Raw genomic sequence first — 19,441 nt, forward strand, 5'->3', positions numbered from 1 at the left:
GTAGCTATCCTATCTTTTTTTTTAATGTCATTCATTTCTTTTTTTTTTAATTCATTCATTTATTTATTTAATTTATTTTTGGCTGCATTGGGTCTTCGTAGCTGCGCGTGGGCTTTCTCTGCTTGCGGCAGGTGGAGGCTACTCTTCGTTGTGGTGCGGGCTTCTCATTGCAGTGGCTTCTCTTGTCGTGGAGCACGGGCTGTAGGTGCGTGGGCTTCAGTAGTTGTGGCTCGCGGGCTGTAGAGCGCAGGCTCAGTAGTTGTGGCGCACGGGCTTAGTTGCTCCGCGGCATGTGGGATCTTCCTGGACCAGGGCTCAAACCTGTGTCCCCTGCGTTGGCAGGCGGGTTCTCAACCAGTGGGCCACCAGGGAAGTCCTAGCTATCCTATCTTGTTAGATCTCTAATGTTTATTGTTTTCTTTCCACCATCTTTATCTCATTTCTGACCTTTATCACTTTGTATTTAAATTAGTCCTGTTCCTCTCCCCTGACACACAGCCTTTCCCACTTCCTCCCAGTCTCCAACCCCCAGTCTCTCTTCCTAACATGATCTAGGCCATCCTTATATCAGTATCAGAGAATCTTCTAGAATAAGTGCTGTGATGTTTTCATGATATTTTCATCATATCACTTAATCAAGAACTTTGATTCCTATTGCTTTAAAGACAGAAGAGAGATTGTCTCATGTTCTGAATAAGGAAAGTGAAGCCAGGAGGTTAAATGTTAACCTAGGAGCTGGCTGTTGGTTCCTTTATTTCTGTAGTTTATGACTTTTGCTGGTTCTTAGGTTGACATTTAGTACCCTTGGCATTCTGGCTCTCATTTACATTTCCAGTCTTATCTCTGTATGGTCCTGCTCATAAATACTTAGTTTCATACTTGTTTACCTTACAAATATGCCTTGTGCTTTTCATTCATTCATTTACTCAAATGTCAATCAAGTGCTTATTATGTACCAGGCATTCTTCCAAGGTCCTTGGTAAACTAGAGAACTAAAGAGTGATCCTTTCCATATGTACAACTCTTCTCATGTTTGTCTTCTACTCAGAGTGACTTCCTTTCTTTTGTCTTTCAGTGTTCTCTTCAAGGCCTGCATCTTTCACTACACAGCTGAATTCCAATAGCAATTATTGTTTTTATTTTTTAATTTGTACCATTTATTCAGCACTCTATACGGTTGTGCTTTCTTACAAACTTGTTTCTTTTAGAAACTATGCATTTTATTTCATGGTAACCCTTTTAGTGTCAACATGGTTATTTATGCATAGACAGTAAATACTGAGAGAAGATAAACCTAAAATCTTTTTGATGGACATAGAATAAGACCTGTCTAAATGGTGACAAATGTTATGTTCCTGGATGGGATGTAATATAAAAATGTCATTTCTCTTAAATATATGCATTTCTCTCAAATCTCTCTTAAATATGTATATATTTGAGAGAAATAATGTTTTTATGATATGTGTGTATATGTACATAAGTACACACACAGACATCTGATATGAATTCTAATTGATTTTTCCAGAGGGTGAAGAACCAGACAAGATGATTTTAAAGTTCATGTGGAGGAATAAGTAATGTATAAGACTAGTCAAGGACATTTTTAAATGTTGGGGTAGGGGGTCAGAGGTCACTTGCTTTTCCAGATACTGACTGTTACAATCCTACTTTCATCAAACAATAAGGTTTTGACATAGGAATAGAAATTAGAGGAACAGAACAACGGAGTCTGGAAATAGGCCGTATTTATACACAAACACATACACACACATTTGTTGTGAGAAGTGTGAGTTGCCAGAACCTTATGTGAAAGTGGTAATGTCTTAAAAATATACAAACCCTCTGACCCAGCACTCCCTCTTCTGGCAACTGTCCTGCAGACAGCACACTCTAGTGCTTTTCAGTTGTCTGTGGACAAGAATGCTTAACAAAAATCAGGAAACAACTTGAATGTCCATAAGTAGGGGAGTAATTGACCAAATTATGGGATTTGCCACTCCATTAGGATACACAATTAAATTAGAATATTATTCAACTAAAAAGAATTTCTTGACCAGAAGCAAATGTCCATAATATGTTGTTAAATGAAAAAAGGGTTACATGATAATTTGTATAATATAAAATTAACTATTTTAGTTTGTTTAAAGAAATGAAAAATTGTATATGTATATATACCTGAGCTCATGGGTGGAAGGATAGATTTCAGGGCATTAGCAGTGGCTCCCTGAGAGTGCTGGAAGGAGCAATGAAGGGGCAAACTAAAACAATGATGTATCTTGATGTATGTTATTTTGCTTGTTATATAGTGAGCATGCATTTCATGAGTTAAAAAATAACAAAATTTTAATAATAAGAAAATGGATATATTTCTTTTTTTTTTTTTTTTTTTTTTTTTTTTTTGCGCGGTATGCGGGCCTCTCACTGTTGTGGCCTCTCCCGTTGCGGAGCATAGGCTCTGGACGCGCAGGCTTAGCAGCCATGGCTCATGGGCCCAGCCGCTCCGCAGCATGTGGGATCTTCCCGGACCGGGGCACGAACCCGTGTCCCCTGCATCGGCAGGCGGACTCTTAACCACTGCGCCACCGGGGAAGCCCGAAAATGGATATATTTCTGATTTCTGGTAGTGACAAAATTCAGAACCATTTCTATTATGTTTGAGTAGACATCTTAGGGATATCTGAGTCCCACTGCCAAGTTCTGGCAAAAAAGGGGACAGCATAGGTGGTGAATGAAAATATTTCTGTTACTCAGTAATTTTCTGTGGCACATCACCTGGCAGTCCTGTTAATGAGTGGTGCCTTAAACTTAAGGCAGGTGGTTATTGAGAAAGAGAAAAACAGGCATTACTCACAATTAGATCATATATCTTAGTGTGCAGGTATGGGAATCTTGGAGATTAGAGAGAAAAAAGATGAATTTTCATTTTTACTCAGAGCCTTCTAAAAAAACATTTGTTTTTAACTGAATTTATTTAGAAGACACCATAACTGGATTTAGAATGCGAATGGAAATAGCCTTCTCAGTGTTGTATATATAAAAGGAATGGTGTTTAAAGGGAAGGTCATATATCATGTACTTTATTAGTTGCCCTAAGAGAAGTCTTTGTTACTATTAAAATATAGACTAGTCATTTGGAATGACATTTTTGGACTGCGTTTTTCTAGTACGATGGCTTCTCTTACTATGGTTAATAAAATACATTGTTTTGGCACATATATACAATGGAATATTACTCAGCCATAAAAAGAAACGAAATTGAGTTATTTGTAGTGAAGTGGATGGACCTAGAGTCTGTCATACATGGTGAAGTAAGTCAGAAAGAGAGAAACAAATACCGTATGCTAACACATATACATGGAATCTTAAAAAAAAAATGGTTCTGATCAACCTAGGGGCAGGACAGCAATAAAGACGCAGACGTAGAGAATGGACTTGAGAACCCGGGGAGTGAGACGAAGCTGGGACGAAGTGAGAGAGTGGCATGGACATATATACACTACCAAATGTAAAATAGATAGCTAGTGGGAAGCAGCCGCATAGCACAGGGAGATCAGCTCGGTGCTTTGTGACCACCTAGAGGGGTGGGATAGGGAGGGTGGGAGGGAGACGCAAGAGGGAGGGGATATGGGGATATATGTATATATGTAGCTGATTCACTTTGTCATACAGCCAAAACTAACACACCGTTGTAAAGCAATTATACTCCAATAAAGAAGCTTAAAAAAAATTAAAAAATAAAATACATTGTTGTAAATTGTTGATACCTTTATGTTAAAAGCCTGAAAAACTTGACTTTTAAAATAATACAAGATACTTTGTGCTGCCTGTTTTTAAGAACACTGTCATATCTGAAATGTTAAATGTTTTTCATTTCCAAGATTCAGTCTGGTCCACTAAAAACCTCTAGTGTATCTGAGACAATGAAAGAATCTAAACAGCCTGCTTCACAGCTCCAGAAACAAAAGGGAGACGCTTCAACTTCAACAACAGGTACCTATATTTAGAATCATTCTTTTAAAAGTATAGGTAAATGAATTGTTTTAATGTATTTGTACCCATGGTCAAGAGGGGGGCCCGTCCCCATGAAGGACTCTTCCCTCACCTTGGGGAGGGAGTATTCTCACCTGTCATCTTGGCCCTCCTTTTAAGGGTTGAGTGGGATATGAAATTGGGCTTTATTGTGAACAGCTACTAAGTAATGGTAACAAGAATTGTCTTGCCTGCAACACACTTATTTTTCTGTTTCTTTTTCCTTTTCTCTGACTCCTAGCTTTCCCTCTCTTTAGATTTTAAGATTTGTTCTCTTTCCACACCTCTTTTTTCTGCCTGTTCACCAGCTCTTTCTTCTCTCTTCTTTCTTAGTGATGAAGTGTCTTCATCTAGTTTTGATCTGCAGATTTTTTCCCCTTGATGATTGTAATCCCACACTAATTTATAGCAGTGCCTAGTCCTAACCTGGTCTGCATGCATTTGAATTTATTATGTTTCTCCTTTCACTTCTGTCCTTGATTAAATCACCTGACTTTCACTCAGTAAATACTGAGTATCTACTGTGTGCCAAGTGCTGGGTGTCTTTTAGGCACTGGGGTTATAGCAGTGAACAAAACAGTAAAAACAAACACACAAATGCTGTGACGATTCCTTAGTGGGATGAGGGGAGGGAAGTCGCATATAAATATACAAGTAAATTATGTCTAGGATGTCATACAGTGATAAGTGTGGGAGGGAATATTGCAATTTTAAATGGAGTGGGTAAGAAAAGTTTCCTCTGGAAGGTGTCATTTGGGCAGACACTAGAAAGAGATGAGGGAGTCAGTCATGTAAAGGGCTGGTGGGGAAGAGCATCCAGGCAGGATTAGCTAGTGCAAAGGCTTGGCGTATTCTAGCAAGGAGCAAATGAAACCGGGGTAGAGTAAGAGGAGAATAATAGCAATAATAGAGAGGGAGCAGAAAGCCTATAGTGGCAGTCGTTGGAGGCCATCATAAGAGTTTTGTTTTCTAGTCTGAGTAGGATGGGAAGTTGTTGGGAGGATTATGAGCCGGGGTTGATAGCTGACATTTTTTTTTTTTTTTGATAGCTGACTTTTAATAAGATTACTGGCTATTGTGGAGAATAGATAAAGGAACCACGGACGCAGCAAGGAGACCAGTTAATGGGCCTTGTGATAATCCAACTTTAACTCTTAAATGGGACCTTCAGTTTATTTAAATTTTTTTTTCTCCATTTAGTTGCTCCCCACCCCACCATCTATTCCACCTTCAGAATTACTCATTTCTCTTCCATCAACACTTTTATTTATAATTTATAAGCTCTTGATTTTTCAACCTTCTTTAAAAATATGTCTGTGAAGTAATTTCTTTAACCGAGTCCTGTCCTTTACTCACTCACCATCTAAACTGTGAACTTGTCTTCTTTGTGTTTAAAATTGCCGTGCTGTTCTTGCCCACACCTCTTTCACCTCTGCCACTCTTCAGAGCAATTAAAAAATAGTTTTTGGTTACTTTCTTTTATCTACCTTCTTCATTACAGGCTCTTTTCTCATTTGTTATTATTTTTCCATGTTATGTAAATCTTACGTCCCCTTCTCATGTCAAGATTTAGTACCATTTAGTACTGTTATTAGAAGGCTTGCCTGAGAATAATGGTTGAAATGCAGGTGGATGCTGACCAGACTCTTCTCTTGTGCTTTCCCAGCCATTGCTCATTGTGTGTGGGTTTGTGCAGTGGACAGCGCCCCTGACTGTGTGTTTGAGTAGTGGCAGCACATGTGTTTGTGTCTTTAAGGAGTCAGATGTGAAGTGGGAGGTAGTAGCAGTGGATTCCTGTGTGTTTCTCTGTTAACCCAGGAAACTGTAAATACCATGTGTAACATATATTTATAGCACCTACAGAGGCAGCTCAAATTATTTCTGCGGCAGGTGACACACTGTCCGTCCCAGCGCCTTTGGTTCAGCATGAGGAATCTACAGAAACTGATCACCCTGAAACTGGTGAAGGAAAACCCAAGCCTGCAACTTCAGGTAGTTAAATTATCTGTATTTGTGGTTATGTAAATGATATGCTCATCAGAACTATGCAATGTCTAGGCATTCCCTAAATTTCAAAGTCTGAATAAATCTTTGAAAACAAGGGGTTTAAGAGCTGACCCTTTATTTATTTATTTTTTTAAATATCTTTATTGGGGTATAATTGCTTTACAATGGTGTGTTAGTTTCTGCTTTATAACAAAGTGAATCAGTTATACATATACATATGTTCCCATATCTCTTCCCTCTTGCGTCTCCCTCCCTCCCACCCTCTCTATCCCACCCCTCCGGGCGGTCACAAAGCACCGAGCTGATATCCCTGTGCTAGGCAGCTGCTTCCCACTAGCTATCTATGTTACGTTTGGTAGTGTATATATGTCCATGCCTCTCTCTCGCTTTGTCACAGCTCACCCTTCCCCCTCCCCATATCCTCAAGTCCGTTCTCCAGTAGGTCTGTGTCTCTATTTCTGTCTTACCCCTAGGTTCTTCATGACATTTTTTTTTCTTAAATTCCATATATATGTGTTAGCATACGGTATTTGTCTTTCTCTTTCTGACTTACTTCACTCTGTATGACAGACTCTGGGTCTATCCACCTCATTACAAATAGCTCAATTTCGTTTCTTTTTATGGCTGAGTAATATTCCGTTGTATATATGTGCCACATCTTCTTTATCCATTCATCCGATGATGGGCACTTTATGTCGTCTCCATCTCTGGGCTATCGTAAATAGAGCTGCAATGAACATTTTGGTACATGACGCTTTTTGAATTATGGTTTTCTCAGGGTATATGCCCAATAATGGGATTGCTGAGAGCTGACCCTTTATTTCTTCATGTTGGAATCGTTGAGTGATGATGTGGTTTTAGAATCTTTATCACAAAAATGCCCTCAAGTTGATACATCTGGCAAGCACAAATGATGGTGTTTTTATGTCCCCATTAGCTGTTGAAATTCTGTGCTGAAATTTGATTGCCTTTCATTTAGTTTTACTGCAAGAGGAAGCGTCCTCAACTTCTGTAAGGGAGCGGCCACCTGAAGAAGTTGCAGCTCGGCTTGCGCAACAGGAGAAGCAAGAACAAGTTAAGATTGAGTGTATGTAAACCTGATGCTTCTTAAGTACTTGGGTCATCTCTCTCGGTTGCTCTTTTCTTTAGCTGTCACACAAGTTTCTCATCCGTCAGCTCTTTGTGGTTCCTTCAGTGGTGTTGCTCTGTTCACCATCTTTATTTCATCATTTGTGTTCTTTCCATCTAAACTTTTACCCAGGTGACAAGGGCTATTCTAATACGCATAAATTCAAGTGATTCACGTACTTTGTCCTTTTGTTTTTATCATGGTTAGTGCTGAAGATTCCTTATACTCTGCGGAACACAAATTATTTATGTTTTGGCCACTTGCTTAAGAGTCTTCTAACTGTTACACTTCTAACTGTTACACATTTATTTGTGCAGGTTGGAATGGCTCCTACTCTGGTTTATTACCTGGCCTCTGGGCTCAGTCTGGCCGCCCCCTTATCTGACATCATTGGGGGATGGAATGTTCCACACATTGCTAGTTTCCACCTAACCGAAGCATATTCCTTTTTAAGTTTCAGTTTTACATTAGGTTTTTTGATGGCTTAAAGAAAGATGTTAGTGGGACTTCCTGGCGGTCCAGTGGTTAGGACTCTGCGCCAAGGGCCCAGGTGTGATCCCTGGTCGGGGAACTAAGAGCCCGCCTGCCACAGGGCCAAATAAAACACGGATATAAGTTACCTAAAAATGTATTTTCCTGTCTTAAACGAGGTACCTGGAACATAATTTATTGTACTGTGCTACAATATATTGATGTCCCTGGAGGTAGTGTGCATGTAGCTTTTTGCTGGACCAAGAGATGTTAGTTTTAAATTCTTAGGACAGCTGTTTATAGTTTTTCGGTTTTTTTGTTTTTTGTCTCCATCACGTTTTTCTGGTTTTTTTTTTTTTTTTTGTCTTGAGTGGTTCTTGTTTTCCTTCAACTTGCTGGCTCTGTCCTACTCCTAGGAGGCAAGTTTGTTAGAATTGTGTACAGAGTAGAAGGGCCAGAATGAGCGCAGATGTAGGGCATTCGTTTGATTACTTGCATTTGGTTTTTGGTCTTAGCTGTGTGGGTTTATTTTGGGGCTCTTTATTCTGTTCCATTGATCCATATGTCTCTTTTTCTTTCAGTACCACACTGTTTTGATTACTGAGCTTTGTAGTGTTGCCTGAAGTCTGGGAGGGATATCTTTCCAACTTTGTTCTTTTTCCTCAGGATTGTTTTGGCAATTCTGGGTCTTTTCTGGTTCCATATAAATTTTAGGATTATTTGTTGTAGTTCTGTGTATAATGTCATGGGTATTTTGGTAGGGATTGCATTAAATCTGTAGATTGCTTTGAGTACTGTGGACATTTTAACAATGTTAATTCTTCCAGTTTAAGAACATGGGATATCTTTCTATTTCTTAGAATCATCTTCAGTTTCCTTTATCAGTGTATCGGTCTTTCACCTCCTTGGTTAGGTTTATTTGTAGGTATTTTATTTTATTTTTTAGTGTGACTTTAAATGGGAATTGTTTCTTTACTTTCTCTCTGATGTTTCATTGTTAGTGTAAAGAAATGCAACAGATTTTTTTATATTAATCTTGTATCCTGTCACCTTGTTGAATTCATTTATCAGTTCTACTAGTTTTTGTGTGGAATCTTTAGGGTTTTCTATATAGAATGTCATGTCATCTGCATATAATGACAATTTTACCTCTTCCCTTCCAATTTGGATCCTTTTTATTTCTTTTTCATGTCTGATTCCTGTGGCTAGGACTATCCAGTACTATGTTGAATAGAAGTGGTGAGAGTGGGCATCCTTGTCTTGTTCCACAATTTAGTGGGAAGGCTTTCAGCTTTTCACTGTTGAGTATTATATTGGCTGTGGGTTTGCCATAAATGGCTTTTATTATGTTCTCCCACATTGGTGAGAGTTTTTATCATGAAGCGGTGTCGAATTTTATCAAATGCTTTTTCTGCATCTATCGAGATGATCATGTGGTTTTTGTCGCTGTGGTGTATCACAGGGACAGATTTGCATATGTTGAACCATCCTTGTGACCCTGGAATGAATCCAACTTGATCATGGTATATGATCCTTTTTATATGTTGTTGTATTCAGTTTGCTAATATTTTGTTGATGATTTTGACATCTCCATTCATCAAAGATATTGGCCTGTAATTTTCGGGTTTTTTTTGTAGTGTATTTGTCTGGTTTTGGTATCAGGGTGATATTGGCTTATAGATTGACCTTGGGAGTGTTCCCTCCTCTTCAGTCTTTTGGAAGAATTTGAGAAGGATAGGTATAAGTTCTTTGTATATTGTTGTAGAATTCCCCATTGAAGCCATCTGATCCTGGATTTTTGTTTGCAGGGAATTTTTTAAAATTATAGATTCTATTTCATTTCTAGTGATTAGTCTGTACAAATTATGTTTCTTCTTGATTCAGTTTTGGCAGGATGTATGTTTCTAGAAAGTTGTCCATTTCTTCAAGGTTGTCCACTTTGTTGGCATATAACTGTTCATAGTATTTTCTTCTTAATGATTTCTTTTGTATTTCTGTGGTATTAGATGTTATTTCTCCTCTTTCTTATTTTGTTTATTTGGGTCCTCTCTTCTTCTTGGTGAGCCTGGATAGAGGTTTGTCGATTTTGTTTACCCTTTCAAAAAACCAGCTCCTGCTTTGTTTTTTTTTTCTATTTTTTTAATCTCTGTGTTATTTATTTCATCTCTAATCTTTATTATATCCTTCCTCCTGCTGAATTTAGGTTTTGTTCTTCTTTTTCTAATTCTTTTAGGTGGTAGGTTAGGTTATTTATTTGAGTTTTATTTGTTTGTTTTTGAGGAAGGCCTTTATTGCTATGAATGTCCCTCTTAGGACTGCTTTTGTTGCCTCCCATAGATTTTTGTATGGTTGTGTTTTCATTGTTGTTTGTCTCGAGGTATTTTTTGATTTCTCTTTGATTTCCTTGTTGACCTATTATTGGATTTTTAGTAGCATGTTGTTTAGTCCCTATGTAATAGGTTTTTCCTCATTTTTCTTTCTGTGTTTGATTTCTAGTTTCATGCCTTTATGGTCAGAAAAGATGCTTGAAATAATTACTATCTTTAATTACTTATCCTCAATTTCTCAGGCTTGTTTTGTGTCCTAGTATGTGGTCTGTCCTAGAGAATGTTCCATGCACGCTTGAAAAGAATGTGTATTCTGGTTTTTTGGATGTAGTGTCGCTGTAGATAGCAATTAAGTCTAACTGTTTTATTGTGCCATTTGGGATCTCTTTTGCCTTGTTGATGTTTTGTCTGAAAGATCTGTCTGTTGATGTCAGTGGGATGTTAGTCTCCTACTATTAATGTATTCCTATCAGTTTCTCCCTTTATGTCTGTTAGTATTTGTTTTATGTGTTTAGATGCTCCTATATTGAGTGCACATAAGTTAATGAGTATAATATCCTCTTCTTGTATTGATCCTTTTATCATTATATAGTGTCCATCTTTGTCTTTCTTCTTTGTCTTTCTCCATGGCCTTTATTTTAAAATGTATTTTTTCTGGTCTGAGTATTGCTGCCCCTGCTTTTTTATTGCTTCCATTTGCATGAAATATCTTTTTCCATCCCCTCACTTTCAGTCTGTGTGTGTCTTTCGCCCTAATGTGGGTCTTTTGTAGGCAGCATATTGTAGGTTCTTGTTTTATTATCTAATCTGCCACTCTGTGTCTTTTGATTGGAGCATTTAGTCTATTGGCATTTAAGGTAATTATTGATAGGTATGTATTTTTTGCCATTTAAAGTCTTGTTATCCAGTGAATGTCTTCTTTGTTCCTTTCTTCTTCTTTTTGTTCTTCCTTTTGGGGTTTGATGGTTTTCATTTGTATTATGTTTGAATTCCTTTCTTTTCGGTTTTTGTGAATCTGTAGCGTGTTTTGATTTGTGGTTACCCTTGTTTTCAAGTGTGTTAACCCGTTGCTATATCTGCTTGCTTTAGACTGGTAGTCATATAAGCTCAGACACATTGTAAAAGATCTACATTTTCTTATTCCCCTCCTCCACATTTTGTGATTTTGATGTCCTATTTTATATCTTCATGTTTATCCTTTTGCTGTTCACTGTAGTTATAATCGCTTTCACAAAATTTTTCTGATTGTTTCTTAAACTATATGCTGGCTTATTTAAGTGATCTTCAATCTTTTTATATATTTGCCTTTCCTATTGCGATTTTCCCTTTCATATAGAAAACCCAAAACATGTCTTATTTTGAAAAAATTCAGATATACATAAAAGTAAAAATAGTGTAATGAACCCACATAGATTCACCATCTGGATTCAGTAATTATTAATATTTTATCATACTTTTAAGTGAAATTTTGATTCGCTAAATCTGTATTTTGTTTGTTTTGAGGGGGAAATGCAGTGTAAGACTCAACAGGTGAAGAGGGAAAGATTAAAGTCATTTGGCAGGAGGGATCTAGTTTTTAACTTTTTTTTTTTTTTTTTTTTTAACTTCAGCACTAGCCAAGAGCTTAGAAGATGCTCTGAGCCAGACTGCTTACATTACTCAGCAGGCTATTGTGGCTCAGAATGCTGCGGTCCAGGCTGTCACTGCCCATGCCAACATACTGAAAACAGCCATGGACGATTCTGAGGTGGGCCAAAGAATGTTAGACACGATTTCTTCCTTCTAAGTTGGGCTTTCTCTCACTAAGCGAAAACGAACTAGAATGATTGTCTTTTTAGAAAAACAAACAAAAATGAAAAAAAAAATTTCAGGTGTTCTTTTTAATGAATTTTATAAATGGTGCTTTATCTCACAACGGTGATATGATATAAGAATTAGTTCAGATTTGCTTTCATATCTTAATAGTGCTTGAATGTATTTGTTGTTTGCCTGTTTTCTTTTGCTTTAAAATCGCCAGCCATTTTTTAAAATAAACTTTTTTGTGTGAGATACTTTTAGATTGACACACAGTTAAAAGAATAATACAGAGATCCCAGGTACCCCAAAACACCAGCTACTTTAAATGCTTATATGTTGATTATTTAACTTACATTGGACACTTCACAGAATAAAGTAATTACACTAATTAAAATCTAATACTGGGACTTAGGGCTTCCCTGGTGGCGCAGTGGTTAAGAACCTGCCTGCTAGTTCAGGAGACCCGGGTTCGAGCCCTGGTCCGGGAAGATCCCACATGCCATGGAGCAACTAAGCCCATGCGCAACAACTACTGAGCCTGCACTCTAGAGCCCGTGAGCCACAACTACTGAGCCCGTGTGCCACAACTACTGAAACCCATCCGCCTAGAGCCCGTGCTCCCAACGAAAGAATCCACCACAGCGAGAAGCCTGCACACCACAACAAAGAGTAGCCCCCACTCGCCGCAACTAGAGAAAGACTGTGCACAGCAGCGAGGGCCCAGTACAGCCAAAAATAAATAGATAAATATATTTTAAAAAATGTAATACTGGGACTCAATAAATTTCCTTTATAATTACATTCAGTTATTCAGTATATAAAAATGTATCTTGACACCAAGTCATTTAAAGAATAAAATGAAATAGAGAACCTATAGATCTCAGGAATCAGGATCATGCATGATCCGTAAAGTTACTTTGCCACCATGACTGTGGTTTTTAAAAAATTTAAATACACTTCAGATTGCTTTAGTTGTATGTACGTGCATCACAAAGGAGTTAAATTAGACCTCTGATGCAAACAGTCAAGAAGCTACAGCCTTTGAAAAATTAAAAGAAAATTCTGTTTTGTTCAAAATCCACGAGAAAAATTTAAATCTTAGTCAGAGTTCAGTCAGGAAAGTAGAAACCACACAGGAAATATTTACTATGCTGGTTAGACACATGTATAGAGAAGGCTGGAAGTTGCATGATATCAGGAAGTTGAGTTCAAACCCAAGTAGGTTCTTTCAGAAGGACAGTGATTAGAAGCTTTAGATGTCCATGGTACTGCTTTGGTGGAAGGCTGCATAAGAGGGTATTTCCTCTTCCCACTGAACACATAACGTAGTGCATGTGGATTAGACAGTATGAGATCGTTTACAATAAAGATGTTACAACTAAAGGATACTTTATAGTAGCACAGTTAACCAGATTAGGGAATACTAGCTGGTGTTAACAAAATAATCAGAAAAACGTATTGAACACAAGTTTTGAAGTGTTAAAAATTGATCCCAACCCTGTTTCTTGTAGTAAAAGAAGCTGTAGGTGCACATGGGCTGTTCTATAATATATACTGAGTTAATTTCTCAAAGCATTGTTTGTAAACAGTTGGACCAGGCTTGATCGTGGGGGAATCCGCTGTCTGTTTCACAGGACAGCTTATCCTTGGACCTCTGTAAACAGGAATACCTTTAACAGAGGGAGACACATTTTGGCCCCCAGATATGTCATTGACATTTACCTGATTCATGAGTCTGTTTGGGTTCGTTATGAAGAGTTATCTTAATACAATACCAGGGTCTTGTAACAGCATATGATAAAGTCTTGGAAAATTTTTTATACAGGATACTGATATGGCCCAAACCAGCAACTTTTTTGATGTATTTTATTTTGCAAGATGGCTAAAGTGGCAGTTCACTGAATCTTCAACTTGATTATCCACACCATGAAATTAATTGGTTTTGTCACTTTGCAACAATCTATGTAGAACATAAAAATTAGAAAAGTGAGATACAAAGATAGAAAAGAAGTACCAAGTATTTCTTCTAAAAGCAGGGGTTCTTAATCTAGAGTTGGGTCTGTGGATAGAATTCAGGGGCTCGCTGAACTTGGATGGAAAACATCTTTATTTTCCCTGGCCTCAAAAGCTTTTCTTCAATTACGAATAGTGACAACAAAAGCAGTAGTGTTAGTATAGTAGTATCCATAACTTTATTACCAAGAGAAAGCATAGGTATTTTCATATTACGTTATGGTACTTGCAGATCTCTTGAAATATCATTTATGCCCATCACTACTTCTGGATTAGGGTGTTTATTAGTTCTACTACTAGATCTTGGTTTCTATTTCATAAAATTAAAAAAATGTATATTTTGTGACCATATTTCAATGTAATTGGGCTTCTCTGCAATCTAATAGTTTCATTGTAAGCATTTAAAAATGTTACCCGGAGAGGCTTCCTCAGACTGCCACAGTGGTCCGGTGGCAGGGTTAATCCTGCCTTAAGGAACTTGGTTGTTTAAACTTTCCATTGATAATGGATGTACCTTTAAAATTGAGATCACACTAGATGTCAGTAGGAACATAATGTGGAGAATTGCTTGTGAATGACCCAGACCAGAGGCATTACTTTTGCTGAGCCCTATTCCCCTTAAAGTAGCAGGCTTAGGGCTGCAGAGGCAAAACCACTTCTGTTTCTAACAAGGGAAGATACGGGTTGGGCATCCAAGGCCCAGGACACCGCACTGAGATTGCACTCATGTTTTAAGTGTGCAGCAGCCCCTGTAGTGGCCCTCTTTGGGCAACTTGAAATATAATTATTGAACCAATTCAGTCATTTTTTTCTTTGATAAAAAATATTTCATTCTTTGGTAATTTAGCATGTTCCTATTCCTCTCTAAGGTCCTAGCATAGTATATAGTTACCCCTCAGTATCTGCAGGGGATTGGTTTCAGGACCCGCCACGGATACCAAAATTCACGGATGCTCAAGTCCCGTAGTTGGCCCTCCTGCATCTGTGGATTCAGCCAACTGCAGACTGTGTAGTACTGTGTTGAAAGGAATCTTTGTATAAGCGGACCCATGCAGTTTAAACCTGTGTTGTTAAAAGGTCAACTGTACTTTGAAGAGAAGCCATAAGGTGGTTTTTGCTTCATATCTACACATAATATACTACTTTAAACTGTATGTACTTGGCAAAAGAAAAGGGAGGGGAAAATGTCATTTAAAATAGTTAATAACTAATTTTAAAAATAGTTTTAAAGAGTTGAAACAGTTCCAAATAACATTCTGCTCATTGTTTATATGATGCAAAGTGAGAGGGGGATGCAAGCTGGACTTGCCTATGCCACGCCTTCAGTGATTGGCTTTCTTACACCTCTCTTGTGTGAGCATCTTGCTGCACTGAGTGTGATTATAGTGTTAGAGGTGGTTTTGGTTTTGGTATGATGGATCGCCTAAGTATTAGCCAATTCTGCTCAGTTGAAGAAGTGGCAGTCGGTTCCAGTGCTGGAGCAAAACATGTTAGACCTGCCTAAGGAATTTGCAAGGGAGATATATATATATATATATATATATATATATATATATATATATATATATATATATATAAAAATACACATTCTGTAGAAGTCAGGTCAGAGTGGAGTGGGGTTCTTGACAGTAGTTGATTTTCTCCTTAAAAATTATGGAGGGTCATTCTTTAGGGTAATGTTTTTGGAGGAGTAAGGACCCTACAAATGGGTAAACTTTCTACTTATTCTTACTGTGATTTCAGTAGACCTGCAAATAAGAAAATTTTAAGCACCGGTGCTTCATTGAAGAATGATTTAATCAACAAACAATTCATGACAAGTTATTGTTCTTACTGATCTTTTCTGCTTCATATCTCCTTTTGAGACTCTGATAAAAAATATCATGTGCGCTGGAGCACGGTCTTTTACAGTTTTGGTGCGGGTGGTTGACGGGAGACGGTTCATGGATTTCTTTGAGCCTGTCCGTGAACATTAGATTAAGAGTTCCTCTTCCGGAGAAATAGTGTATATAACTTTTTACCTTTGACTTTCATGTCACTACTTTATGCATTTAGTCATGTTATTGTGGCAATAATAGCAGTTATTCTTGTTTACATAATTAAAACTTTTTGTTTAGATTGCAGGTGACAAGAAGTCAGCTCAGTGGCGCACAGTGGAGGGTGCATTGAAGGAACGCAGAAAGGCAGTAGATGAGGCTGCCGATGCCCTTCTCAAAGCCAAGTAATTACTCATGGACTTTAACAAGTAATTAGGGCCTCCTGGTGGCTTTCTTTGTACTGTCTGCATAGAAAGAGGAGGCAGAGAAACCCTTCCCTCCCCTCTCCGCCTGTACTGTATTGGTGATAGGAGCACGGAAGCTTAAAAGGGAGAGAGGGAATAAAATATTGATATATAACCCAGCCAAAATAAACTTGGCAGAAGCCTATATAAAAGATCTTGTATAAAAATCAAGTTTTTCTTTGGGTTATTATTTAGGTGATACGTGTTCTACAGACTTACCAAGGCTCTGCCATCATTTCAAGATTTTTCTGGGATGGCTTGAGCAGTTTTATCAGAGATTAAAGAGTATGTCACAGTCTCTTTGCCTTAACTACCAAAGTAGTTAGCGTATAATGAGTCTAGTTTTATGCCACCTTGACCTTTCCTGGAAGTTGGCTAAAACTAGGATCAAGCAAGCAAACCAGGTACAAGATCAACCTCTGACAATGGGAACCTACATTTGAATAAAGGGCTCTCATCAACATGATGGAATTATTATTGGGGGGGCCAAGAAGTGCCTTCGGTTTTTCAAGTAAAAATGAAAAACATATTTTTCATTGTCTCCAAGAACTTTATTGAACAGTGTTTTCACCCTTTTGTTCCACTGCCTTCTGCCATTTTTCAGGCAACTTCATAATTCCATCTTCCCAAAACTTTTTATCTTCTTGAGCAAAGAGCTGTTCCAGGTGCCTTTTACAGTCTTCCCGGGAATTGAAATTTTTTCCATTAAAAGAATTACGTAGGGCTTCCCTGGTGGCGCAGTGGTTGAGAGTCCACCTGTCGATGCAGGGGACGCGGGTTCGTGCCCCCGTCCGGGAAGATCCCAGATGCCGCGGAGCGGCTGGGCCCGTGAGCCATGGCCGCTGAGCCTGTGCGTCCGGAGCCTGTGCTCCGCAACGGGAGAGACCACAACAGTGAGAGGCCCGCATACCGCAAAAAAAAAAAAAAAAAAAGAATTATGTAAAGACCAAAATAAATGAAAATCCGAAGGTGCAGTCAATGTGTGGTGTATACGGTGGATGAATCAGAACTTCCCAGCCAAGCTGTAACAGTTTTTGCCTGGGCATCAAACATGCAGTCTTGGGTTATCCTGATGGAAGATTACGCGTTTTCTTTTGACTAATTCTGGATGCTTTTCGTCGAGTGCCGCTTTCAGTTGGTCTGATTTGCAGCAATACTTGTTGGAATTAATCGTTTGGTTTTCTGGAAGGAGCTCATAATAGAGGAGTCCCTTCCAGTCCCACCATAAACACATCACCTTCTTTGGATGAAGACCAGCCTTTGGTGTGGTTGGTGGTGGTGTATTTCTCTTGCCCCATGATCTCTTCCGTTCCACATTATTGTACAGTATCCACTTTTCATTGCCCATTACAAATTTGTTTTAAAAATGGAACGTTTTCATTACATTTAAGTAGAGAATCGCAGGCGGAAATATGGTCACGAAGGTTTTTTTCCGCTTTACTTACGTGGAACACAAACATCAAAGCGATTCACATGACCAGGCTGGGGCAAATGGTTTTCAGTGCTTGATTTGGATATTTTGAGTATGTCGGCTATCTCCCGTGTGGTGTAACATAGATTGTTCTCAGTTATCGTTTCGATTTGATCGCTATCGACTTCAGCTGGTCTACCTGACCATGGAGCATCGTCCAGGAAGAAATCTCCAGCACGAAACTTCGCAAACCACTTTTGACACGTTCGATCAGTCACAGCGCCTTCTCCATACACTGCACAAATCTTTTTGTGCGTTTCAGTTGCTTTTTTACCTTTCTTGAAATAAAGTGTAATATGCCGAAAATGTTGCTTTTTTTCTTCCACCTTCAATATTAAAATGGCCACACAAAAATTTCACCAATTTTGATATATCTTTTTTTTTGCGCGGGCCTCTCACTGTTGTGGCCTCTCTCGTTGCGGAGCACAGGCTCCGGATGCGCAGGCCCAGCAGCCATGGCTCACGGGCCCAGCCGCTCCGTGGCATGTGGGATCCTCCCGGACCGGGGCACGAACCTGCGTCCCCTGCATCGGCAGGCGGACTCCCAACCACTGCGCCACCAGGGAAGCCCTGATAATTCTTTTTTTTAATGCGTGCTGATACGACAGCTGTCACATACAATCTAACAAAATTGTTTAAGTGCTACTAAAGCCACCTTATGGAAAAAACTGAACAAACCTTTTGGCCCACCTAATCAATATTTGTCATTCAAAATTTTGCTGTCTTAACAAAATATTTAGAGAAAGAGAAGCCTTCTCATAAAGCCAGCATATCTTTTAGGAGATTGAAGGCATTATGCTCACATCAGTAGACCATGAGTCAGGGCTCTGAGTTCTGTGTTTTGTGGTTGGGTAGACCATAGTCCATCCAGCCTGAATCGTGAGGGCTCCTGAAGACCCAGCTATTTGCTTAGTGAGCTCTTAGGCCTCCTCCCTTGCCTTTGCTTTCCTCAAGCTCTCATTGGCAGGGGAGTCAACCTCATCCTTGCAAAAGCTGCCATTTATTGAGTGCTCCTGATGTAGCAGGCACTGTGCAAGTTACTTAGCATGAATTACCTCTACTCCCTGTATAAGGGTGAGCAGCAAAGGAGAGGCCGGTCTGGGAGCTGAATCCAAGTCTCTCTGGTTCTGAAGCCTGTGTGTTCTCCTGTACACCATGCTACTCGTCTGGTTCACTCTATAAATCTAGCTTCTCACCAAGGTGTTTTCAGTTGTTGGTGAGGAAAGGTTCTCTGCCTGTTGACTGAAAAAGCATTGAGTAGTTTTTTCCAAATTAAATTTTTCATAGACTTAACAAATTGTTTGTCATATTCTTTAATAAAGTTGATAAGGACTAATACTAAACCTTTGTTTTGTTTTATTGGTTTCCAGAGAAGAGTTAGAGAAGATGAAAAGTGTAATTGAAAATGCAAAGAAAGAAGAGGTTGCTGGGGCCAAATCTTATATAACTGCTGCAGAGGGGAAACTTCACAACATGATAGTTGATCTGGATAATGTGGTCCAAAAGGTGTGTTTCTTAGATCTTGTACAAGTATTTTTTATTTTTAAATGTAATTGTTTTGTCAGAGGATTTTTAAGAATTCCGGAATGTAGTAAGATTCCTATCATCTTTCTCTCTTTTCCCTTGAAAAGAATATTAGTTGTAACTAATTTTAAAAACTTGCTTTGGACACAAAGTGGATTCTTCAGTATTGTTGATACTTTTTATAATAGGTAGACATTTGCTCTTGGTCATTACCATTTATGGAAATTTCACAAGTCTGCATTTGTGATGTGTATGGGTAATTTCCCGTGACCCAGAGAAAGAGGGACAGGGGCACAGTGAGATGGGACAGGGCCTGTCCATGGCATTTGAATAGAATTAGAAGGAAACAAAGACAAGAATTACGTTCCTTTTTCTGAGCTTGAGATTTCTTT

The 19,441-nt window shown here is 38.6% G+C and overlaps 1 protein-coding gene across 3 annotated transcripts in view; it reads left to right on the top strand.

The window, feature by feature from the left end:
• The window catches only part of IMMT (inner membrane mitochondrial protein), a 49,407-nt gene that overhangs the window by 16,908 nt on the left and 13,058 nt on the right, over positions 1-19,441 (top strand). For 2 of the 3 annotated variants that reach the window (XM_079941432.1, XM_079941430.1), the window contains exons 4-9: positions 3,879-3,990; positions 5,884-6,021; positions 7,016-7,123; positions 11,574-11,710; positions 15,891-15,994; positions 18,896-19,031. In XM_079941432.1, coding sequence (XP_079797558.1) covers positions 3,879-3,990; positions 5,884-6,021; positions 7,016-7,123; positions 11,574-11,710; positions 15,891-15,994; positions 18,896-19,031 — 735 coding nt within the window. The remainder of the gene's footprint in view (positions 1-3,878; positions 3,991-5,883; positions 6,022-7,015; positions 7,124-11,573; positions 11,711-15,890; positions 15,995-18,895; positions 19,032-19,441) is intronic. The other variant, XM_079941431.1, reaches the window with a different exon arrangement.

The sequence above is a fragment of the Stenella coeruleoalba genome, assembly GCF_951394435.1.
Source record: "Stenella coeruleoalba genome assembly, chromosome: 13".
NCBI lineage: Eukaryota > Metazoa > Chordata > Mammalia > Artiodactyla > Delphinidae > Stenella > Stenella coeruleoalba.